General features: G+C 35.0%; 1 protein-coding gene across 4 annotated transcripts in view; it reads right to left on the bottom strand.

Moving 5' to 3' along the window:
* The window catches only part of ANGPT1 (angiopoietin 1), a 249,404-nt gene that overhangs the window by 36,745 nt on the left and 185,773 nt on the right, over window positions 1-26,886 (bottom strand). For all 4 annotated transcript variants that reach the window (XM_032315588.1, XM_032315587.1, XM_032315589.1 and 1 more), the window contains exons 5-6: window positions 15,711-15,838; window positions 6,688-6,789 (exon numbers count right to left, since the gene is read on the bottom strand). In XM_032315588.1, coding sequence (XP_032171479.1) covers window positions 6,688-6,789; window positions 15,711-15,838 — 230 coding nt within the window. The remainder of the gene's footprint in view (window positions 1-6,687; window positions 6,790-15,710; window positions 15,839-26,886) is intronic.

The raw sequence follows: 26,886 nt of genomic DNA on the forward strand, positions 1-26,886 counted from the left end.
AAAAATAAGTCAAAGAAGGGAAAATGGTTCCCACATTAGTAAACTGCCTACTGGAGAGTTATCAGGCACACTACCAACCCGATGCCGAGGAACGAAGGCTTAGCTTTGATTAAATAATTTCTACTCCCTATCTCTGCTCCAATTTGAAGCCTTACTCTGCCCATGTTTGCTGTGGAACCTCCGATATTACTTCTTAGCCTCAGTTTCCTTGTCTGCAAAACAGGGATTAAAAATGTCATTTCCATAAATAGTGTTGTGAGAAAGAAATAAGATACTTAAAGTATTTAGCTCAGAGGGAGAGAGCATAAAATCTTTAAAAAAAATTTTTTAAGTATTTAGCTCAATGCTGGTACAGGAGAACAACAATATTGTCATTGTTATTACAGTTAAAGGTTATACCACAAAGACATAGCAATTTTCTGTTTACTTGCGTCTCTCCCACCATGTGAGCTATCTGAGGAGAAGCAGGTTTCTTTCTACTCTGTATGAGAAAGGGAACAGAAATAGTCCAGGATCATGTCTTAGCCTGAAAATTAATAAGGGGATACTGAAACAATTATTTAAAAGGCTTTCAGATGTTAGGAACTAATGTATTCTTATGACAAGTTGAGTGTGGCTTTACATAAATAAGCACTGTCATTTTAACCCAAGAAGTTAATTATTAAATAAGAAATTAAAACCAGCTGGTTGATGGTGGGGCTAAACTGTGCCATAAACCAACATGTAGACTACTTTTTATTCTTGCTTCTGCTTCCTAAGGCCAGGGAGAAGCTGTGTACTCCAACTCTCCCTTGGTCCTATTTCTTTTAATCTCTTTCTTTCTATATCTCATAAGTTTTAGGTCTACAAAAGGAGTAATTTTTGAAATTTTACACTCAAGCCAATAAATTGATAGTTCTGACATTTGCTTTCAACCAGGACTGCATATCAGAAACAGCTGTGGAGCTTTTTAAAGATATGGATGACTTGGTTCCCACACGGAGGTTCTGACTCTGTATGTCTGGGGTGTGCTTAGAGATATGTACATTTGAAGGGTTCCAGGAGTGAGTGTGCTGTGTACCACAGGTGGAGAATCATATAATTACGATGCAGAATAACTATTCTGAGTGCAAATAAGGAAGAAAATATTAACTAGATCAAACTGAGTGGTACACAGGAGAGAGGTATAAAACCTCATATTCATATGGAGCTCCAAATTAGTAGACAGTTTTGATTATGTATTATGGGACTATTTAAAAAAAAAATGATGGCTGAAATGCAGAGATGGTCACATCCCCTAAAAAAACAGGTTCATGCATTACTGCACACACAAAAGCCTACCATAGGTCTATATTTTATTCCAAAAGGCCTGTAATATCTACAATAAATAAAAATACAAGCTTACACAGAATTCAGGGCTGATGTTGAAAAAAATATCACATCGGGGCACCTGGGTGGCTCAGTGGGTTAAAGCCTCCGCCTTCTGCTCAGGTCATGATCCCAGGGTCCTGGGATCAAGCCCTGCATCCTGCATCAGGCTCTCTGCTCAGCAGGGAACCTGTTCCCTCCTCTCTCTCTGCCTGCCTCTCTGCCTACTTGTGATCTCTGTCTCTCAAATAAATAAATAAAATCTTAAAAAAAAAGTATCATGTCTCTATCAAAACAATAAAAAAATCACAATAAAAACAGGATCTTTTCTTTTCTATAAAAAAAATCCAACAATGCTGGTCATACCCTTCCATGAAAACTATTACATTTAGTTACTTCAATCACAATCATATGCAAGATTTTGATACCATAATTCAGATAGACTGTAAATCTTCTCCTTTAGCTCTTTAATAAAAGGCAAAAAAAAAAAAAAAAATAGACACTGAAACTTAACCCAGACTAATGCTGACTTAAAGTTGGCCCTAAAAACTGCATATTGTTCATAAAACAATGCACACAGAAGAAAGATCGATACTCATTAGTTTTTGCCAAGACCTGCAGAAATACTCAGTTTTGGCTGTATGTTTCCAAGTTAATAAAGTAATTGTCTATGATACTTTGTTACTTTTTTTTTTGATCTGATAATACTCATAGGAAGTGTTGACTTTCTATAGCTGAAACACAATTGAAACCAGACCCTGTTAATGTATTCTATGGGTTTCATCTTTTTTCACATAAATGATTAGAGAAAACAGATCTGAAGCAGGGTTACTGATCTGTGGCTTTTCGGAGGTGCTTTAATACACAACTTAATCATGTATCTCCTCTAACTGCTGAGACACTCAGCCCAAGAAAGATCAAAAGAATGATTTATTTCAACATTTTAAATTCCTTATATATTTTTCTCTTTTAATGTGAAGATGTTAAAAAGCAGTTGAAAATATGCCCTTAACTTCTTTCCAGAACCAAAGAACTCCCAGAAGGTAGGGTGCTCAGACCGAAATATTTGTGTCAATAGGAGACTTTGTTTATGGGGGTAACTGTTTTCAGTACCAAGCCAGGTTGTCTCCAGGGCATTAGTCACTACATTCTATAAAGTTAGGCCACAGGGTATTATTTGGAACTCCTAGCTGGATTTGGCTTCATATATGCAAAAGTACTGCTGATAAGTGTTATTGCTGGAGGCCACTCAATGGTATTCTTATGGCTTGAAAAGAGTTAATATAGTTCCCTAAGTGCCTCATTAAAAAGGCCCACTGCAGACTTCTCTCTCTGCAAACATCTTTACAAATCCATAAACCAGATTTTGCTGAATCCCCTCATAAGGAAGGTTAAATGAAAACAAAGCTCAGGTAAAAGACTTTTGTAGGCTTAAAGCCAATGTTAAGAAGCAAATACACTGCAAATCTTCCATGTTGAGAGAGGTTTAAAAATAATAAATTACAATATGTATTTGTAATTCATGTGTTGATAATTTTAACATACTGTTCTGGAAACCTTATGAGGAAAGAGGCTGCCCACAGTTATCAACCAGAATGAAGGGAAGGAGAGAAGAAAGGCAGAAAGGAAGGATGGGTGAAATTTTATTTCTGGACTCAGGGCTCAAGAAAGAGGCAAAATGTCCTCATGCACACCAGTAGACAAGTGAAGACTGAGGAGGGAGTGGTGCCTGCTAAGAAGTTCGTGTTTTCCCAAAGGATGTGCACCGAAGCAGTCAGTCTGAAGCAGGGAACAGAAGTGGAAGTGATTGATGAGAATGAGCCTACATTCATTTTGGACTCGTGTTATTTGGTCTTTAGGTAAAAAGCTCTGGAGGAAAACAATGGAAACACTTTCTACCATGTGTTTTGGTGAAAGTTAACCAAGTTGTGGTATGTGATGAATTCTCTTAGTTAAAAAAGCAGTCAGACTCATTTTTGCCAAAATGTTTCAGACTTCTAGAGCTTATTTCAATTTTCTGACCTTGTAGAATTGAAACTCAGCTGATAAAATGTTCTCGTTTGAATGAAATAGAATAGTCTTTCTATTTTTTAATAAAGGGAGAAGGGTAAACTCCCCCAAAACGATAAATAATGAATAATTCAGCCTCAGTCAAATGATGAAAAAAAAGACTTAAAATACATATATCTGGTAAATACTTATGCCACACTTCATATGTTAGCCTGTCTTACTTAATGTGCCTGGTGTGCCAAGGCAGCAGATGCTTACAGATAATAACTCAGAATTTTGGAAAGTCACCACAACGATACCTTTATATTCACTTTTCTATTATCACTGGTATTAATCATAATGTATTTCAGGTTTGCCTGAACAGATACCTATAGTCTGATTCTCATATGACTTCTTCACATTCCATTTTAATGTTGAAGATAATCGTGAGTTAAGGTAGTTTGCAAAATAATATTTTTGGCAGAGTTAAGTAAAACTTTTGGAGTCTTTGATGTCTTAATCTTGGGTAATAACTACTGTTTATTGAAAATTTAGTGTGCCAAGTACTTTATTTATATCTAATCCTCACAACATCCCTGCAGGCAGGTAAGGTATTCTCATTAATGCCCCCTTCTAACTAGTGAGGAAGTTATGGTATAGGTTAAATGATTTGCTAAAAACCACTCCATTGGTAAATGGAAGAGTGAAGACTCAAACTGCTGATATAGACATAATGCAGGGTCCTTTTTTAGAACTTAGATTAAATTCTTCCCATATGCTCTTAGAATCACATAAGCAAAAAGAGACCTTAGAGTAAAACCAATATTCTCTGTAACAGTCCTGGTGATTTACTTTCTACTGGGGTTTTTCCACGGAAGAGAGGGCCTCATCACTTAATAGAGAGTCCATTCATGTTAGAAAGAATCCTTAGAGAGTTTTGTCCATAGCAGTCAATTTTGCCTCTCTAGAATGTTCTTCCATTCATTATGGAGCTTCCCTCTTTAAAGCAGTGTTAAAATGCAAATTCTAATTCAGGAAGTCTATGATGTACCTTGAGGTGTTGTATTTCTCAAAAGCTCTCAAAGCTAGTGCTGCTGGTTTCTGGACTGCACTGTGAGAAGCAGGTTCTAGTACATCTACCTCTATCCAGTCACTTTAGAGAGCCATCAGACAGGTTTATATTTAATTCCTTTTTTTTCTCTCCAAGTTAGGGCACCATTGATTCATCCTATTTGTACCTCATAGGATAAGTTCATTTGTTGGAAATCTATCAGAATTTAAAGCATATATATATATTTAAATTTCATTTATTTATTTGACAGACAGAGATCACAAGTAGGCAGAGAGACAGGCAGAGAGAGAGGCAAAGAGAGAGGAAGGGAAGCAGGCTCCCGGCCAAGCAAAGAGCCCAATGCGGGGCTCGATCCCAGGACCCCAGGGGGATCATGACCCGAGCTGAAGGCAGAGGCTTTAACCCACTGACCTACCCAGGCGCCCCAAAGCATATTTTTGATGTAACCAGACTATGGCAGACACCAGTGAGTTCTGCATTTTTTGACCATAAACTATTAGTATCGCCTGAGTAGCCTGGTCTTTGTTGTTAGTAGCCAACAACATGAAATGAGTTTATGGTCAAGTAAATCTATCCAGAATTGCCTTTTTTTTTTTTTTTTAAGATTTTATTTATTTATTTATTTTACGCAGAGATTGAGAGAGAGAGAGAGAGAGAGCAAGAGAGGGAATGCAAGCAGGGAGAGAGAGAGAAGGAGAAGAAGGCCTCCCACCAAGCAGGGAGCCCAATATAGAGCTCAATTCCAAGACCTGGGATAATGACCTGAGCTCGAAGGCAGACCCTTGATGACTGAGCTACCCAGGCACCCCTATCCAGACTTTCAAAACCAGGTACTTAAGCTAATTTGTCACTTTTATCCTATATTCTTACTTAATTTTGTGTATTTTTGGTCTAGGTGAAATACTACATTTATCTCTGTAGAATTCAATCTTGTTGGCTATAGCCTTTTTTTCTACCTGAAATTTTATGGTTTATTGGAGACATCAGAATCCAACTTTGTATAACTTCAAACTTTATTAACCTACATTCACAGTGTTCAACTGGGTATCTGAAAAAAAAATATTGTAGACACAGAGACACCACAAGAGACCCCCACCTTCATTTATTAAAATCCTCTTAACTGTCATTTGGCCAACTACGAACCTACTAATGTATAAACTGGGATGCTGATTAACTACAGTTTTTGCATATTTTCTAAAAGAATATCAAGACTGAACTTAGATTAGTACAACAGGACTCTTCACCTTTTTCTTTACCTTCTGAGGGGGAAATTTGTCAAAAATTGGTCAAGACAATAATTATCCAGAACATTTAGATGTAAAATATGAGAATAAGTCCATAAATGGAAGCCTTTTATATTACTGTATCTTGACATTCTGTCAGTAGATTTTAATAGCTAATACTGTAGGCATTGATGATATGATTATTGTATTATGCATTAGTTAAACCATTTAATGTATTACCTTAGAAAAGTTGATCTCCCATCTTGCTCACTTTCCTCTTAAAATGGAGACAGCTAATAGGCTTGATATAAAAATGAGTAAGAATTTACAGCTAGGGCTGGCTCATACTAACCATTGGAAACTTCAGCTATGATGATAATGATGGTAACCATGATGTCTGGTATTATTTTGGAGACCCCCCAAGGAACCATCCCTCACAGTTCATACCCTTGTATACTCCTCTCATCTTGAATGTGGACTGGGCATTGTAACTTAAACCAAAGAACGCAGTGGAATGATACAGAGCAATTCTCAGTCTAATAAATCTTAAAAAGGTATGGAGGCTTCCATTTTTGTGCGTGAGGGATGCCACCTACCACGTAAGACGCCTGATGACCGTGAATCATCAGAGAGAAGCCCAACCCAGCCACATGGAGGAGCTCTTAGTCAACACCCAGCAACAACTCGCCAGCTACGTGAGGTACGTCAGTACCTCTCCATAATCCACACCACCCTTGTCCTGGTTCATGTGCCCAGCCTGGGTCTGAGTTCTAGCTTCCCCCACCCTCATTCAACCAGGAACAAATCCAGATATAATACATAACAGTTCACCAAATAATTTTAGTAATATATTTTTCTTTCTGATGCACATATGGAAATCATTTACTGAAAATGATTTATGAGTGTTTTGTGTTTAATAAAAATAATGTGACTAATGTATCATTTTATTTTTAAAATAGCTGAAAAACACCTAAAAATACAAGGGCTTATCACATAGTCTGGTGAAGATAACCTCATGATAAAACATCAAAAACTATGTAAATTATTCCATCTTACCATTTTATATTCTTTCCAACCTCTTTGGAAATCTAGACTTCCATCTTCACGATGTTGTATTACAGTCCAACCTCCTCCATTAAGATCCATATTGCAAAATACCTGATAGACACAGGGAAAATAAAATCAAGTGAAAATTATGTCTATTTTAAAGAAACAAATATCAGACTATGGGTAGGCCTATAGATAAACTGAATAAAAATTACCATGTTGAAAAATGTTAATTTAGATACCAGTTATTTTGCTTTAACATTAGAATTGTTTCTGTTTAATTCCATCATGTAACTTAAATTACTCGTAAAAATTTAAATTAGCTGAAAATTGCCTTAGTGTCAGATCATAAAAAATTTTTAAAAAAGCTGTGTCTAAATGGTAATAGGCAGTTATGTATGTTCATTTTTTCAAAATGCTATCTAGGTTTCTAAAACTATAGACCATTGTATTGCCAAAGCAAAACTCAGAATTCTTAAGTTTTAATTAATTAAAATGGTGGTATAATAATAATAAAGGTTTTGGAAAAATAATTTTTAAAAAAATCATATATATTTAGCTATTACATATTTCATTGCACATTAACTCCTACACAGTTACAAACTACAATAATTATTCTTGATGGCTCAGTATTAGATTAGAGGCAAAATTTGGTCCACAGCATATGGAGAACATATTATTTGCTTGAATTTTCATCAAGAATAATAACAGGAGAATATGACATACTGTATTTCCTTTGACTGCAACAAGCATTTCTTCCCCATGTGGAAAGTTATCTAATGCTTTCAAAGACTTATGCTCATTTCAATTATTCTAAAACAATAGTATTTATTTAGAAATTGATTCATTTCCCCCAGAGTCCACCCAAGGAGAGAAACATATCTGTAATGGGATTATCTTTAGAGAGTAATCACTGTAATTGACATAGCATGGATATGGCAGTTTGACTATTCAAGGTCCCAGCTATGGAGAACACCATTCCTTAGGGAGTTGATGACTAAAGCATTTCAAAGGCTGGCTAAAGGTGTAGATATGATGCAACAGCAGCAGACAGGCTGTGCGGGCACAGAGCTCAGCTCTGATTAAGGGAAAAATCTCAAGTGTTTTCCCTGAAGCCCTCAATTTGGAGCACAAATGGCTAACAGGTATGAAAACAGTGGCAACAACTGTCATTCAGAGAACAAATTGTCCATGTACTTCCTCAGAGTGAAAGGAACTAGGAGATCCATGCCTATTTGTGAGCATATAAATTAGGCAAGCTGCTCTCCAGAGGGTTCTTCCTCTACTTTGACAAGAGTCACCCACCAGTATGTCTTTATTGTGCCTAGGAATTAACTCACCTCCAAGATTATAAATTGTATTTGGGATTGGGAGGGAGACAAACCATAAGTGACTTTTAATCTCACAAAACAAACTGAGGGTTGCTGGGGGGAGGGGTTTTGGGAGAAAGGGGTGGGATTATGGACATTGGGGAGGGTATGTGCTTTGGTGAGTGCTGTGAAGTGTGTAAACCTGGTGATTCACAGACCTGTACCCCTGGGGATAGAGTATTATGCCTCCATCAGAAAGGATGAATACCCAACTTTTGTAGCAACATGGACGGGACTGGAAGAGATTATGCTGAGTGAAATAAGTCAAGCAGAGAGAGTCAATTATCATATGGTTTCACTTATTTGTGGAGCATAACAAATAGCATGGAGGACATGGGGACTTAGAGTGGAGAAGGGAGTTGGGGGAAATTGGAAGCGGAGGTGAACCATGAGAGACTATGGACTCTGAAAAACAATCTGAGGGTTTTGAAGGGACGGGGGGTGGGTGGTTGGGGTACCAGGTGGTGGGTATTATAGAGGGCACGGATTGCATGGAGCACGGGGTGTGGTGCAAAAATAATGAATACTGTTATGCTGGAAATAAAAAAAATAAATAAATAAAAATAAAAATAAAAAAAAAAAAAAGAAATTCCACTCTTTGTTCCAAGGTCCCCCTTGACTAATCCCTAAAACATTTTGTACCCCTTCTCTGCCTTCAACACAATCTCTAGTATTTCTTCCTCCTCAATTCTAATTGATTCATTCATTTGTTTTTTACTCAATTAGCATTGTTGGGCACTGATTCTGTTACAATTAGGGATACTATGATGAACAAAATAAGGATCTTGGCCTCAAAATGCCTGAAAGTTTCAATAGTGACTGTTCCTGTAGGCATAAGGAGATGTAGGAGTTCATAATTTTTAGCTCCAGTGACCTGAAGAATGATATAGACAGTAATCTAAATGAAAAACTTAAGGAAAAAAATCTAACAAATGACAAAAAAAAAAATGATCATAGTTTTGGACACACAGAATTTGAGGTAGTGTAGTCATCCAAAAGGGGGATTCATCAATCAACTGGAGATGATCTAATAGGCATAGACCAAGAATAAGAATGTGGATAATAAAGGAATAAGAAAGGAATCACCATTAACAACAGCATGCTTGCTGTTAAGTGCCAGATGATTTAAACTCTTCATATGTATTTTCTAACTTGTTTCATGACAGTGATGTATGTATGATTATTATCCCCATTTTTCAGATGAGAAAAACAATTCTTAGAGTGTTTAAGTATCTTACCAATGGTTATTATTAATCCTGGATCCAGGATTTGAATCCTGAATTAAAAACTGTATTAGGAGTAACCTGTTTGAGAGCAGTTAGTTGATAACATGAAAATGGATTATTTAAAGAACTAAAAAAAAAGTGGTAAGAGATGTGTATGTGCAGGAAGGAGGAGGATCCAAAAATGGACTGTAGTAAACTGATGGAGGTAAAATACATCAATAACCTTTAGGTAGGCAGGGCCTTAGATTTTGTTTGTCACTGTCCCCAGTGCCTAGAACCGTGCCTAGCCTATAGCTGGTACTAAATGAATATTTGATAAATAAGCAGAAATGCAAGAAGGAAACATAAAATAGGAAAACCTGATTAATAAAATTGAAGCTGAGGATGACTTTGATTTGGGGAAATGATCCACTTAATCAAATATTCCATAGAAGTCAACACAAATAAAGATTAAGAAAATATACACTAAATTTTGAAATGAAGGAGTCGTTAGTGACCTTGAGGAGACAGACTGCAGGATTCCTATGAGAATAAAACCCAGATGGCACAGTTTAAAGAGGACATAGGTGGTGATCCAAGATAAGAGACCAAGGTGGAACTTTACTGGTGATAAATAAGAGTAAGTGAAAATGTCAAGGAAACATTTTGCTAGAGGTAACAAGTGTCACTTGATTCTTATATTTTTACCCTGTCTTGACTGGTTAATTCAGAATTCTTTTCCCAGATTTTTCTTAATGGACGCTAATTACCCGGAACTTTGCTAACCTGAGTTTATAAAACTATAGAGATCACTTACATACTCAGGGAAAGGAATAACTACATTTATAAATATCTAATGTGCAGAAGAAACTATTCTTCACAGTTTTATTATTACTATTATCTATATTATTCAAATTCTATGCACTTAAAGTTTTAAAATCATTCACAAATTTTAGAAAAAGGCCAATTTTCTTTTAAACAAACATATTCAGTGACTTGAGAATGTTAAGACGTACTAAGAACATTTCTTAGATAAAAACCGAGAGAGAGGGGTGCCTGGGTGGCTCAATGGGTTAAAACCTCTGTCTTCAGCTCAGGTCATCATCTCAGGGTCCTGGGATGGAGCCCAGGGAGCCTGCTTCCCCCTCTCTCTCTCTGCCTGCCTCTCTGATTACTTGTGATCTCTTTCAAATAAATAAATAAAATCTTTAAAAACAAAAAGTAAGAGAGAGCTGGAGCTACATGGGGAGGCAGAAGTTCCCCCGGAGGATCATGGTGTTGGAAGTGGGGGTACAGTGAAGGTAAGAAGTCGGACATATGCTCCACAGTTCCTATTGTGACTCACTAATAGCAGTAATAATAATAGCTGCCATTGTGGAATATGCTCACAATAGAGCTGAAGGACATATTGTTTAGGGGCATGGACCTGGGTACCAAATTATCAGTGTTCAAATCCCAACTCTGTTCTATCACTTAGGTCTTTGCAAGGACTAAATGAGTCAATGCATGTAGAATTTTTAGAATAGTGCTTGGTACATAATAGGCTTTATCATGACTCTTATTTCTTAGATGTATTTTACATATGAGATAGTAAGTATTACATTATGCATTATATCCTCTCTATATAATATCTTATACATTGTAGCATATTTTACTATTATATTTACTATGGCATATAATTTATCATTTATAATAAGAATAACACAGAATGTACAAAACAAAAGTGTAGTAGTTCAATAAATTGCCCTTAAGATCACTAGCTTAATAATATTTATTAATATATTTTATATAACATATTTTATATATGTATTTTCTATATTTATGATTGATATAATAATAAATAATATAAAAATACCAACATCAATCTTTGAGCATGCTTCTTTTTATCATATATCTATTTAAGAAGTTGGATTCACGTTAGCCAAAAACAAAACAAAACAAAACAAAAACCAAAAAAAAAAAAAAACATGTTATTTCTAGTCAGAAGAAAAATTTTAAAAAGCCTAAGCTTAACAGATGAAAGAAGTTTAAGAAAATAGGTGGTTGGTTTCAAAAGATCTGAGACATGAAAGGACTTGAAAAGTTCATTCGCCAGTACTGTGTGGTCTGTGCTATCTGGCGGTGTCCTTCCTGGAGACAAGGGCCCTGCTACATTTACTATGCCTGTTGCATTTATTGATCATATGACTTGAGCTTAACTCTATCCAAGAAAAGATTGAACTGGCTCCAATCCCAGGCAAGGTCAAAGCTTTCAAGCATTAAATACCTTTTAACATAATACAGAGATTTAAACCCAAACAAAAAGGGGAAATTTGATTCACATAGTTCTTACGGTTTTATGCGCCATACAAGTTGGAATGATTAGGCTGGAGGATGTTAATTATTTTTCCATAACCTTAAGTAAAAAAAAGGCTCAACACATTTGTTATGGTCCTTTCCCAAGAATTAGGGGACTCACAATTCAGAAAAAATTTTTTAATATTTTATAATAAGCAGAGTTTTTATTTAATGGCTTGAATTTTTGGATGAAACTTATGAGATAAAAGGAAAAATCCTATCCCCTACTACTATGCATTGAAGGGAATTCAGAAAGAAAATAACCACAGCCATTAGTAATATAAAGGTAAAAAACAAATACATAAATGATTTAATTCTTATTTTTGATCTGCTTGAAAAATTAAATAGTCTTAGAAAACTGCTTTCATTTCACTTGAAAAGGTAACACTTATTTTCAGACATCATTTCTGGGAAGGGAATGATGTCGGTTAGAAAAACGAATGTATACCAGTTCTGTATACATGCAACTTTTACTCTGCCTACAAGATGAATACTTCCTAATACTCTTTGTTAACTGCCTAAATAGTCCAATTTTATTGATTGGTCCATAGCCCATATCTTACATATTTGAACTTGTTTTATTTTTTGTAGGCTTGCCTTGAGTTTCATACCCTCGCAAGAACTTCTCCAAGCATAACAACAAGCAAAGCTATTGCTAAACATATCCAAAGGTAGAACCAAATTTTATATCTACAAAACACAATCTACTTGGAAGAGTGATGAACATAAAAATGCATTTTCCAAGCATTTTTTTTTTTACAGGATTCAGAGAATTCCAATGATTTATATCAACGCAGAAGAAGAAAATGAGATTACAAGGTAGAAGGGACTGGGGTGGTTTATAATCAGAACATGAATCAATCTTACATAATTTTCTGATTATAAGCTCTTTCCTGTGTCATTCATATAGGTTCAGATTAAAGAAATTGTAAGTGGTGCAACTTTAGTCATCACTAATGTATTTATATCATTTAGTCCCCTAAGAGATACAGTCTGGAGTTGATGCCATTATTACAAAGCCTGTGTTCAATATCTACTATGTGACTTGGGCAAGTTATGTTTCTAAAATGAGGATAATGGGAACACCTATCTGATAGAGTTACTGAAAATAGTAAACAAGTGAGTTTTTACATCTAAAGTGCTTAGAATATACCTGGAAAACTGTAAATGCATTTGAACTACCGTATTAACTATCTTCTAAATTATACCAGGAAAAATTCGCACAATCATTTTTCTTACTAGTGCCATGCTAAATGAGATATTTTAAAAACTGCTATCTATGAAAAGTGCAGGTTTATCAGTCTAAAGTTCCCAGAATAGAACATTACTACTTGTGGGAGGAGCCGTGATCATAAAGGGGAAAGAATAAAACCAGGAAGGAACACCTAAATTAGGAAAGCCTAATAAGTCTTACTCCCTTCTACTCAATGATCTCTCCCTCTCACCATGCTCTATTGCCAATAAAACTAAAATCTAATGATGGTCCTGACCAGCTGCCACATGAGCTTTTATCCTCTGAAAAGCTTCTTACCTGCTCAGGCTACTATTTTTTCTTAGGCCCAAACCTTGACGTTTAACTGAGCAGAGAGCTGACATTTGTGAATTTAGTATTTTAGATTTCATTTATTTAAGAACAACTCTGAAGCTCCACCACATGCAAAATCCATCATTTTGCAGAGGTATAAGTTTAAATAATGCTATCCTGATGAAACCAACCCAGAGTCAGCTACTGAACTAGTGAACGGGATCCTCTAACCCACTTTTTTATGTAAGTATTAAAAGCAAATTTATTCAAGATTATGACTTAAGGTAGTATATCCTTTCTTCCATCCTAACAGGAGCAGTAGGTCTGCAAAGAACCTGTGCATCATTTGTATCTCAAAATGTTTTGAGCTAGCATAGTTCAAAATGATGGTTATGGTTATTGAATTATGAATTAAAATTCATGGAATGATCAAAACTTATTTGTAATGTTCCCTTTGCCAAAACCTGGAGCCACATGGCAGGACTGGATGATGGAGTGAAAAAGATTGTGAAAGTGTGAATGTTAACTTCAAATCCTTAAAAATTGTTCTGTTATATCATAGAATCATTAAGTGTCTAAAAGGAGGGTCACTTAATATTTTTAACTAACTTCTGTTGTTATAGCCAAGTTATATTTTAGTGAAACTGACAATAATTTGGGGGTTCTTTCAGGTCATGGGGAATACTGTAGGTAAATTATAGAGTATTTATGTTAGCTCTGCTCCTCTCCCCCAGGACAGGTTTTCATATACTTTAGATGCTAGATGTATGGTGTATGAGAATGTGGGTGTGTACACATGCCCATGTGTATGCCAACTGAATTTGAGCTTAAGTATGATTCTAAGATATCAGCAAGTAGAGTAGGAAAGCTACACATCATAAGATCCAAGGAACCAAAATTTCCCCCCTTACAATGAGTTACCCTCTTCTTTTTATTCCTAGATTTACCATTGTACCCTCATAGTTTTTTTTTTTTGTTGTTGTTGTTGTTGTTGTTTTAAGTCATGGAACACTTAATTGAGATTTTGCACAGAAGCCCAAAATAAAAAACAGGTGAAACTGAACCTGTGTGGTAGGTGGCCCAGGTAGCAATGTATGGAATGGTGACTGGTGCTTTTTCTCCCTCCTTCCCTATTATAGAGCACTAAATGCCTTCTTCTAGAAAAAAAAAAAAAAAAATTGTCCCACCAAATGGAATCAAACACTGAGTTAACTTAAACCACTAATCCTTACTGAAGTCAGGAGAGAGAGGACGCTGGTAGAGTCCAGATTCTCCTCTGCCCATGATGTAACATTTGGCAAACTACTCTCGAAGATTCATTTCCCTCATCCATCAAAGGAGACTAATAATCAAGAAGACTAAGTTAGGCAAAATTACTATATACTACATGGAAATGGTGATATTATTGTCAGAAGTTCATTCACTCATTTAAACACATATTTATTGAAGACCTGTGATGTGCCAAAAACTATGCGAGGTCCCAGGAAACCAAAGACAAAAAGGCACAATCCTTGCCTTGTAGAACTTTGCTAGTGAAAAAGTCATGCAAAGCTATTTAAGGGAATTAAGGAAGGCCTTCCAAGAGCACTTGTTCAGTAGCCACAGGAAATGAGGACACAGGATTGGTAATTTAAGTGGGGCAAAGAGGAGAGGAAAGTTGTTTCATTCTTTAAGAATGGAGCATTACAAAGACAGGTGGTCTTCTTGAAGTCTTGGTTCTCTCTTGTCCTCCTGGCAAAAACTTTAACATGCTAAAGTGCAGGGCTCTCCTCACGTCTCTATAAATCCTGCTTCAAACAGACTGTCTCAATCACTACCCTTCTACAGTCTATTATAACTATCTGTGTAATTGTCTGTCTTCACTGCCATGGTGGGGTCTGTGTGTTCTATATTGTGTCCCTAGGAAGTGACTGACAAATGACGTCCACTTAATATGAATTGAGTGAAGTAATGGATGGATGACTTAATGTGAGAAATGTAGAGAAATGTAGAGAAAAAGAGATGTAACAGCAAGAATATAGTGTTTGCTTACTTCAAAGTTTACTTTGGATCCTGTTCAACATACTGAGGAATCCTAGCCTCTAATGCACTCTTTTAGGTAAACATGAAAAGCAAACCCTATCAAGATGATGAGTCAAGAGAGAATATGTTTTTCTCACCCTAATAGGAACAGTGATTCTGCAAATAGCAATATGTCCATGGCACCCTCTCCACAGTATTTAGACTATACATAATGTGTGCCATCTGGGTCCTTGAGACATTGAAAGATTGCTTCTACCTCTTCTTCATGTACTTGAGGTACATATCACCTCAACACGTAATCTACACAAGGCAAGCATTTATGAGCAATAGGACATCCCTAGAATGAGCGGAGAATAAATAGAATTTTGTGAAAGAGGGTTGGGAGGTACGGGTCTCGGGGACGTCTATGCAATAGGGTTTTCATCTTTTATGGACCTGGCAAACAGTATCTTTGGGAGACGAGAGCTCAGGCATATATATTTTCAGCTTAACAAGCTCACAAATCAATCTGATTATTCAGCAATTCAACTAGGATCTGCTTTACATCTCGTAAACAAACACTTCTGGTTTTACCTTTTTGGGTTCTGGCATATTATTAATATAAATAGTGTAGATTCCACTTTTATTAAAACCAGCTTGATATACATCTGCACAGTCTCTAAATGGTTTCTCTTCCTCTTTTTTTCCTCCCTTTAGTAAAACTGCAAAAAAAAAAAAATTGCAATATGTGAACAAGAATATCAGTACCATTAGTACCCAAATGGACTCCAAGTATAGCTAAGCAAGTCTTTATTTCCTCAAAACAAATGCCAATGTTGCATTTACTGACAAATTAATCATAAAGACAATACTAAATTTGAGCTGACTCACAAAATTACAAAACTAATGGAAAAATCTGTAGAGCAATTTCTAACTGAATACTTCTTATATTTTGTTTACATAAATTTTGTTTTTGTCTATAATTTCCAGAACATCAACTCAAGGCACAAATGACCTGATAGTGTAACACTTCCAACTTGTAATAATTATGGCAACTTTTCTGCAAAATTTCTAAAATGTTCTTACCTACACTTCAATGGAAACGTTCAAAAACTGCTAAAACATTTTTGGAGGAAGAAGAGATAATGATAACAAATTCAAACATCAAAATACCATTTGGACTGGTTAGCTCCTAGAAATTTTTATTTGAAAAAAAAAAAACAAAAAACCTCAAAATAATTAGATTTAGAAAGTAGAAAAGAGCCTCTGACCTAATTTACCCAGAAAGAAAAGGGAACTGAACTTTGTTTTTTACTGAATGCCTGTAGTTAAACTATCAGGCAGATAGTATACAAATAAAAGAATATGAATAAGATTTGAAATTAACTTCTATAGGGGAAGAGTTCAGTAAAGAGGGTAAGCCAAATGAAAAAGGAAATTTAATTAGATAGGCTCTAATGAGAACTTAATTTTATTCACTGACCTTCATCTATTATGAAATTCTTATTACTGAGATCAAAATACAAAAATGACTCATATTTAGTAGTTCCTTACTAAATGTATACATGACAATTTTCAAAATATTTATGATTAGTATCTTCTAAAAAATATATAGTTTAGTAACTAGTTTAATTAATCCTTTCAAGAAGACTTTTTAAGATTATGTTATGACCTTGCCCTTAAAGTCTCATGTTATTTAATAAATACCTGCTTCCGATCACTTTGAATTAGGATGGCCTTTTATAATAAGAATATCAAATTAAATATTAAATATTAAATGATGCTTTTAAATAGATTTTACATGCTCTAATAATCTAAAGCACTAGCCCAAATTAAACTTAAGAAGCATGAGTTTAGACTATTTATTTTTAATTACCTATAAATTAGTAAGCTGAAGAAAAGAATGACTATTTCAATATAAATACTTCAAATTTTCAAACATAATGATGTTTCAAGAAAATGAAATATCCACTCAGATATACCATCATAACAAAAATATAGAATTATAACTTTTAATAGTATCATGGTTTTCTATATTTTCTATATTTCAAGTGTGCACTGATGGTTTTGCCTACTTATATTAATAATTACATCTAAACACCACCACTGCAGTTACAATATCAATACAGAATAAGTAATCAGAGGACTATGCATTCATATGATAGTGAAGAAGCATGGCATAGAAGTTATGCAAATAGGAATTTAAAAATGAATATATAAATGCTTATTCAAAAGCCATCTTTAAATGCAATGGGTGTGTTGATGGGTTATGTAAGAGTATTGGTCTGAAAAACATCAACACAGTTCATTTGTGCTTGCTTATTTTAAGTGAATGGACTGCTATTTTTTAAAAATAAAACCTTCCTAAATTCTATATGTTTAATCTTCTATTGAAACAAGTTGAAAATAACCAAAATTAGATGCAAAAGAAAGAGGGGGAATGTGAAGAAATGCCAAAATTATGATCCCTTGAGAGGCTGAACACAGGAAGATGTGGTCAAAGAGGAATTCAACGGTAAACCCATTTTTCTTTTTTGGGTAAGAAATGGAGAAAGTCACTTATCTAAGGAGAAAATGCTTCTCTTACTGAATATACCACTTCCTGCTCTTCCTTGTTTAGTTATGCAGTGAGAATATACTCCATTCCCACTTCTGTCACCTCCTATTCTCTTTCCTTTCTTACTCAGGAAGATGCTGGTGAAAGGCTGTTGTGTGGGAAGAGGGAAACCCACACACATTTTTAATAACAGAGAAAAAGAAAAGAACTTGAGTATTAGCTTACTTTTATGGAAACTAACTGTATAAAAATGATGTTCAAGCCATGAATGTTAAGTCTTATAACTGGAAAAATGGTTTACAGTTTCCATCATAAAAGGTAGATGAAGGTATTTCATTTTCTTGAAACATAGTTTGGCATTTTTAAAAAATAGAAACACATTCTTTCCAAAAGAAATGATCATTCTTTCCAGAAAGACTGGAGTGCTTCTATTTAGCTACTTATTAATCAGTAAACATTATGTCTGAAAGTTTGATCCGGGCTATATTTTACAGTATTAAAGCACTTAAGATCAGTATAAAAGATCCATTCCCAGCTTACCTTTGACATTTGTATTATATACCATGGTTTGAAAAAGGCCCTTCCACAAAAGTAGACTGATCTTTAGTTTTTCTTTTTTCAATCTACAAAGCAGGGCAGTTAAACATATCTCTGAGGCAAGTGTATGGATTATGTAACAAAGCAGAGTGACTTAAGTAAAATAACTCAAGAAATGGTAGTTATTGCTATAGTAATAGTAATATTATTATTATTAATGGAAAGATTATATTATTATTCTTTCTTTCAGAAGTGACACTAGTAGGCTGGAGAAGGCCAGCAAGTCCAGTCAATGGAATAGTAGATCTTCCACCCTCAAATCCAGTATTATAGCTGACCAAATGTTAGGGCAGTTACATTTGACTGGTTATATTTAGGATTATATTGAAAAGGCCTCTCCTTATCAAAGTTAGCTAACTGGTTTATTTTGTTCATTGACTATATCATATCATACCATTGTTTAAATCTAAAAAAGTCCAAGTAATCTAATCTTGCTGCATATATAAACTTAATCTGAATAGTTTAAAGATAATTTCAGATGAAATGACATATGATGTACATAACAACACATTGATTGCAGAAGTTTTATCTCATAACTTTAATATGCATGACTAATTATTTTCTCTGTCATGTATTAGAGATATTATGGTTACATACTGTAAAACTAGACACATAATAAACATTTTAAAACAAGGATAATAAAAAGATAATTTACTGACCATTAAAAGTGTCAGAACTAAGGATACATTTTTGTAGGAGGGCTTGAGATTCAGTAAACTGGAAGATAATATCTAGAGGAAGGTATAGTGAATGTTAAGATACCGACATGGAAAATGTGATGAGAGAGGGTAAAAGAAGCATCAACTGGACAGAGCCAGGGGAAATGGACAGCTGATTGAGGTGTTTATCTGTCAAAGCAGCTCAGACTTCTTATAATGATAAACTGGTTAAAAAGCATGAATTAAAAAATTGATCTTTATATCTAAAAGTTCCTTCTTTGACATTATACTCTTTTTTTCCTCTCCCTTTAGTTCTTAATGAATTAGTCTTTCCTCTAATTGAGAATCTGGATTCCCCACCATTACTATTAGTCCCTCATTAGCTTCCCTTTCCTTTCTTCCTAACTTCTATCTCACTGTCAGGCAGTGGGGTTAAAGGACAGTTCAGGTAGAATTCCTGGTGCTCTCCACCCACTGTCCTTTCATCTACAAACCCCTTGCATGGGTAAAACCCAACTCAAAGAAGGACATTTATTCATTTTCTCACCCCTGCTTCCAGATTGCAAATACTGAAGAGAGGCTTTTTAATGCCATCCAAATGCATGTTTTCTAAACACAGCTATGTTCTTCATGCTGCTCAGTCAAACCTTTGGTCATTACTATTAGATTTTTTAAAGATTTTTTTTTTTAAATTTTAGAGAGAGACAGCAAGGGAACATGAGCAGGGGAGGGGCAAAAGGAGAGGGAGAGAGAATCTCAAGCAGACCCCAGCATGGAACCCCATACAGGGCTCAATTTCACTGCCCTGAGATCACAACTTGAGATGAAATCAAGAGTCAGATGCTTAACCGACTGAGCCACCCAGGTGCCCCTAGATTTTCTTTTACATTTCCTAAAAAGTTTTCAAGGCTAAATCTTAATTCTATCATCTCTCATTCTTTATATGTGACCTTGTTTGATGGTTTACTATGAAGATCAAAGCCATTTAATACCTCTTCCACCTTATTCCCCCATACTACTGAAGTTGGCCTTGCCTATCTTTCCCCTTGCCTTTTGTGTTGACCTCTCTTGGTCCCTTTTCTCTTTTCTCTTTCATCTTCATTGGGTTCTCTTTCTCTCCTTACCTACCATATGGATGCTGGCTTGATTCTCGGATCTCTATTCCTTATACATTGCACTTTTTGCAAACTATCATGCCTTCAAAGTTCTACACATTGGGTTTCTGATATAAGCATTTTTGATACTGTATATGTTTGCTTCACTCTTGACCTCCTGATTCATATTTCTATTTGTCTGTTGGACAGTTCTTACTTCTACCTCTACTTTCATTTGCTTAATATTGTCTAATCTTTCCTTTCAAATTCTGTGTTCTTTCTCTTACAGTCCCACTGGTTCCACTATACTTGTCAGTTGCCATCAGTTAAAAAATAATGATGACCCAAATATAAGACAAATAGACTTTTTTTTTTATTAGTTTCTCAATTTAATGGGCTGTCTCCTGTCTCCTCTTAATTTAATCCACACTATACTGAAACACCTGGGTGGCTCAGTCAGTTAAGCATCTGCCTTTGGCTCAGGTCATGATCCTAAGGTCCTGGGATAGAGTATTTCATCAGGTTCCCTTCTCAGTGGGAAGCTTGCTGCTCTCTCTCTGCCTTTTGTTCCCCTTCTTGTGTGCTTCCCCCCTGCAACAAATAAATAAATAAAACTTAAAAAAAATCTATGCTATATTTATTAATTCAACAAATTTTTTTAAGATTTTATTTATTTATTTGACAGAGAGAGATCACAAGTAGGCATAGAAGCAGGCAGAGAGAGAGAGAGAGGAGGAAGCAGGCTCCCTGCTGAGCAGAGAGCCCGATGTGGGGCTCGATCCCAAGACCCTGGGATCATGACCTGAGCCAAAGGCAGAGGCTTAACCCATTGAACCACCCAGGTGCCCCATCAACAAATATTGATTGAGCATCTTCTACATGCATGACTTTTCCTAGATGGTGAAGACACAGACATAAGAAAACCACAGTTTGCTCTTAACATAATCACAGTCTGATGGGAGAAAGTCCTACTATATTAGTGGGTCTTCTATGATAACTCAAGATAGCTATATCCATAATTAATACCTTCCATGATAGAGAAGAACTCAAGCTAGCTTAAGAAAAAAGATAATTTACTCAATCATAAACAAAGTAGAATAGAATTTTAGGTAAATCATAATCAGATTTCAAAGAGTGTGAATGGGAATAGGTTTCTTTACCTTTTTTTGACACAGTTGATGACTCTCTACCTGGTCTCAAGAGACTAGCAACAGCTTCTAGAGCTATAATATTACCAGCTTGAATATAGCATCAAACAGAGATTGTTATTTTCGGATACGTATCAAGTTCACTGAGAATATTCAGGGAGAGTATATTCTATCTGCCAGGTAAACCTGGGGAAGGCTGCCCAGAAGAGAGAGCAGTTGAATGGGAAAAAAAAAAAAAAAAAGTAAAGCAGTTTATCTGAACTAAATCTTAAAATTGTGCTTTGGCAATTCAAAGACTATGTGCACACCGATATCAGCAAATAAATCTAGAAAGCCTTAAGAAAGAACCATTATTCATTCTTATCATTTAGCCTTGTCTCTATAACCAAATCATCATGATCTAAAGGGAAAGAATAGGGACACAAGCAGGTGCATGTCTGTCTGTCTTTCACCAGCCAACATTCAGTTAAAAAGCAACCTGAGACCCTGATTGCAGTAACTGTTGACTTTTTCTGGCTCTCCCTTTTATTTGCCCAGCCAATTTCAATCCAGATGGCATGTCTGCCACTGGGTTGACTTGAAGGAAGAACCATAAAGCTGAGGCAGAGGGTCACTTCAACTCAGATGAACCCTCAAGAGAAAACTTCCTGGAATGTGGAATTGGTAATTCTGAGTTGTAGCAAATCTAGTACAGAACACAGAAGGCAATTAGTCTTTGCTATAACAGAGACAATGTAAAAAGCCAAAGTCCTTGATCCTACTTACTTCCCAATATTAAGCCATAAAGAGGTCAATTCAAATATTCTTTTTAAATCTTAGATGTGGCTAATGGTTCCTATCTTTCTAGTATTTAGCTAGCATCACAATATATGTGGATCAAGTTATTGCTTTAAGGATAATCCTTGTGTTACTTACTGTACCATCATCACTATGTAGATCATAGTATAGGAGTCGACCATAAATCTGTAATTCTTCACCTCAACAGGGCACTGAAGTTAACTGAGCATATGGATAAGTAAGTCATCATATCTGATAAAGTGCAACAAGCAAACACCTGATAAGATTCTATAGTTTTCAGCCACATGTGTGGGCATCTCATGGAAAAGCCATTTGAAGACACTCCCTAGATTCCTAATTTATTTGAAAGGACTTTTAAAAGTGGAAAAGGCAATGCCTTGGATGTCATGAGTGTGGAAGATTAAAAGGTTTATAGGCAATATTCATTTTAGATTATGTGTGTAAGAATGAGAGTGAGGGAGATTCACCAATGACTTTATAAATACATATTACATACGTATAACTATATAAATACATAAAATACACAAAATACATAACTATATAAATACATGAAAATTTCAAAGTTGGTATTTTATTTTATATAAAACATATGCATTTGAACTGAACATCTAAGGATTGATATCTCAGCGTGATTGTTTTTAACCTACAAAAAGGGCAACTATATACAGTTTGATGTAACATATTTGTACATATATATGTTAATGTGTATATATGTATTATATATAAAATAATGCAGATTGCTGTATCACAGTAGAAAAACACATATTCTATTTGTAAATACCTTAAATCTGAAGTCTTTGGGTAAGTAGCTAAAAGTTTCTTTTTTTAAAGATCTACTATTCTTTTCCCCATAGTCCCCCTAACCCCAGTTAAAAATCATTTGCTTGCTACATTATTACTTTCATTAAAATTTTTGTAAAAGGAACTGTTCTTTGTGTGACCATAGTTTATACATGATACTTAAAATATTAACTACCCATTATCTTCTTGGTGGAACTATAATAATTGTGATCATAATAAAATCAATTGGCACAGTCAGCATTAGAAATTAGCACATTTACCATGTGTTCAACTCTGAATTTTGTGAGCCAAGTATGTTATATATGCCTTGTTTCATATAGTCCTCACAAATACCTTATGAAATATTGTTATCAATATATTGTATATATGAGGAATTGGAGGTTCGGAGATGCTTTCTAACTTCACCAAAATGTCTAAGTGCTGGAACTCTTTTGCCTATAAAGCCAAGAATCTTAACTATTTCTTACTGGCCCCTGGAGTGAAGTCAAATCCAAACAGGACTCCAATGACTCATCTGTCACAGAGTCCCCAGCAATACTTATCTCAGATGAGAAGGTCATACCCAGGGTCTTGGGTGAATCAGGACAGGTCTTAATTCAGAATGGTTACGACCTCTTCTTTCAGAAGCAGGAAGTATTGAAGAGTGACAGGGGTTAGAAAAGATAAAGAAGAAAAATGTTGAGGATAGATGAGAGCCACAGACAGCAGAACTATCTGAGGTGGGAACTCTCAGCAGAAATGTGGAGCACTGGTGGCCTGCAACTTCAAAAGCTAACAAAGCATTAGGAAATAAGAGATGTCTGAGCAGCTATATTGGATTTCTTACTGAATACATCCTAAATATCATGCTGACCAAAATTTGTCCTCATTAATCATGGGTAATATTCTCACAAGCCTAATTATTTGACATCCCAGCCTCTGGACTATCTGCTGAAGCTACAAGTTTAGAGGAAGTGCTGGTGGGAGTAGGGGGGGTGAACATATGTGTGGGTATTTGCGTGGAAGTGTGTGTGTGTGTGGGGGGGTTCACCTTTAGAATGGGCATGAAGACAACAACAACAAAATGATAATCAAAAGGTTTTTTGTGTGTGTGAGGAAGAGACAGTAATCTTAGAAGTAGACAAAAATAAGAAATGAGAACAGTTGGGGCAGATATAAGGGATAAATCATATACTTTTTCAAAGGCATTGTAGTATTCTGATGCAAATTAAGTCATGTTGAGGATAGTGAATTAAAGTATTACAAAAAGCTTCAATTTTATTCAATCTTCCTTTCTGGAAAAGAAGACAAAAACAATGCAGAAAACGTACTATCTCAGTATTTTTAAATTTTCTTAACATTTTACTACTTAAAGAGATACATTTTAATTATCTGGAGAATATATGACCCATATATATAATTTAAGGAGTATACACTTTTAGTAATAGTGAGATGTATGTATAAGGTACATAAACTGTTAAATCTATGTGCACAGGCAACACACCCTATGCCATAGGTAGATTACTAATTTTAAGCTATTTTTTTAGTGTAGCATAATGAAACATCATGTAATTTTACATAACTCCACTTTAGTTTGATTAGTGTATTCAAATAAAATTTCCAGTGCTCCTCTAAGGTGAAATGACTCATATATATAACTGAATGTATATTTAATACATATTACACTTAAAGCAACAAAGGATGCCAAAAAAGAATTGAAAGTTGAAAATGGATTTACATATAACCTTTGTTTAATCAAGTAATACTCATTTTTCACAAAATTTATTTCCGTGTTTTCCTTTTGGGCACCCTGATGGGCAGTTATGAGTGTTACATGACCCTTGCCATTTGTTCAGAAGGTCATTTCATTGACAAAAATATTTCAGGTGTTTCATGTGTGTTAATTTCCCATGTAATATGTTTTGGCCTGACTGGAATATATTGATTTTGAACAAAAGATTTCCCATGTGTTTGGGAAAGCTCAAAGGGTATATTTTGTGCTTTGTTGTAAGTAGACAAATAATTGATTTCAGCAAAAGCCATTAAAAATGAAATGAAACCCTCAGATTGTTTTTCAGAGTCCACCATGCTAAATAGTCAACAGCCATCAATATCAAGGCAGGATTCTCCACCAGCAAAAAAGATTATGAGTCACTGAACGCTCAGATGATGACTAGCACATTTTGTCAATAAAGTATTTTTAAATTAAAAAAAAAATGAAATGAAAGTCCTTGGGCAATGATATAAATGGAAAGCTGTTGCCAGATGCTTTTCAAAACTGACCAAAAAACCCAAAAAACAAACAAAAGAACCCTCAAACTCCCAAAAGCCCCCAACCAAAACCAAAACATTCATTTTGAAGTTTTAAACAAATAAAGCCTGTCACCATAGGTATGTCACTTTGATTCTTAATCTTGTGGTAAAATATGTGGTAACAATTTTGAAGAATAACACTTGATTATTATGCTGAGGTTCATCTGAACGTGGGGATTTCCTAGTCATTAGAAGTGATACAAAATGAAGAGAAGAGATGGAATGATTGATGAGTCATAAAATGTATGGATTTGTCTAGGACACCAGACAAACTCTAAGGTGTGCGGTAGTTTTATGTTAAACAGCCTGGGACTAGAACTCAGATGCCCTTGATTCCTATTCCTGCTAGACCATCAGGCCTTGCCCTCTAGATGGCATATGTCATAGTTGTTCCAAGATGCTGATTAGGTGACATCTCAGTCTAGGTCTTAGCTCTAGGGCGATGAGCTGGAGAATTAATTATGGCCAAGATTTACCACTTGTCTCCTCTGAGGACACAACAATGCAGGTGGTCATCCAGATTTCACTCTTGAATTAGATGTTTCATAGAAGTTTTTTGTGCATTTGTAAGTATGTGTACATGAGGCCAAAACAACTGGTCAAACTTCCTTTAGAACCAAATCTCCACTTAAAATTAAACCCAAAGTTCAAATTCACTACTTTAAAGTAACTCATGTTGGCTAGGAAAACAAAATGTTCTCACCTAAAAATAATTATGGATATATGCAAAGACACAATAGAAAAATGCAATTAAAAGAGGTATGGCTTAAATGGTATTTCATTTAATAATTTAATTTCATCATAAATTCATTAAAAAGGTAACTTGTTCTTAGTAGATCACATCTTAATGTGATTCCTTACTGGAGCTGGTCCCACTCAGAATGTGAACATCTAAGCCAATGATAGGTTGAGATTCCAGTGTCTTTAGTTATGATGTTGATACTCTTTAATTGAAAATAAATGGTGATTCCTAATAGAAAACTAAAAATGTTTTTTATCAATAGTTTTAAAGGTTCTTTATAATCAACTTTGAGAAAAATGTTAAAAATCAGTATTATTATATGTATTTAAGCCTAACTGTATGATTATAAAATTTCTCAGGTTTTGTTTCATTTTTCTCCCAAAAAGTAGAAGACATTTCATGAGGGTTTATGGTTGATGTGATGCATAAATAATTGAATAAGATTAATAAAATGTGGTTTTTTTCTTACTTTCCCTTCAAGGAATTAGAGGTGTCATTTGAACTCAGTGTAAAGTAGCAGAGTTTATCTGTAAGTAATCAGTGTTTCATTATGTCCTTGGACTTAGAAAATATATCTTCAGTTCAACTTGAGTGTGGATGTGTCTAGGAAATGACTTAATTGAAATTGTATTAAAAATATTTTGTGCTTCTTTGCTTTAACCAACCAGACCATGAAAGCACAAGAGAAAAAGAAGTGGAATTTGCTCACAGAAATGTAGGAACAGAAAGGCAACCCTTTTTCTTTCTTTCTTTTCTTTTTTTTTTTTTTTTTTTGCGGCCTTTCACCTGGTAACTTCCAGGCCCAGCTAGAAGCAGGAGATATCCCTTTTCAGATAGTTTAGTTTCTTAAACTGAAACTCAAATTCCAAAAGAGATTAACCACAAAGTTTCAAATCTCCCCCAAAAGATGTGGCTTAGAAATAATTCATGGGAGAGGTTAACGGCTATACTATTTCTTATTTTGTTATCATTAGTTTGGCTATCTGCTATTCACACAATTTTTTTAGAGAAATTATAACTTTTCAAAAGGCAGATAACATGCTCCATCAAAAAGAAGAAATATACCATTTCCAAAAATAAAC

This window comes from Mustela erminea, chromosome 16 (genome assembly GCF_009829155.1).
Source record: "Mustela erminea isolate mMusErm1 chromosome 16, mMusErm1.Pri, whole genome shotgun sequence".
NCBI lineage: Eukaryota > Metazoa > Chordata > Mammalia > Carnivora > Mustelidae > Mustela > Mustela erminea.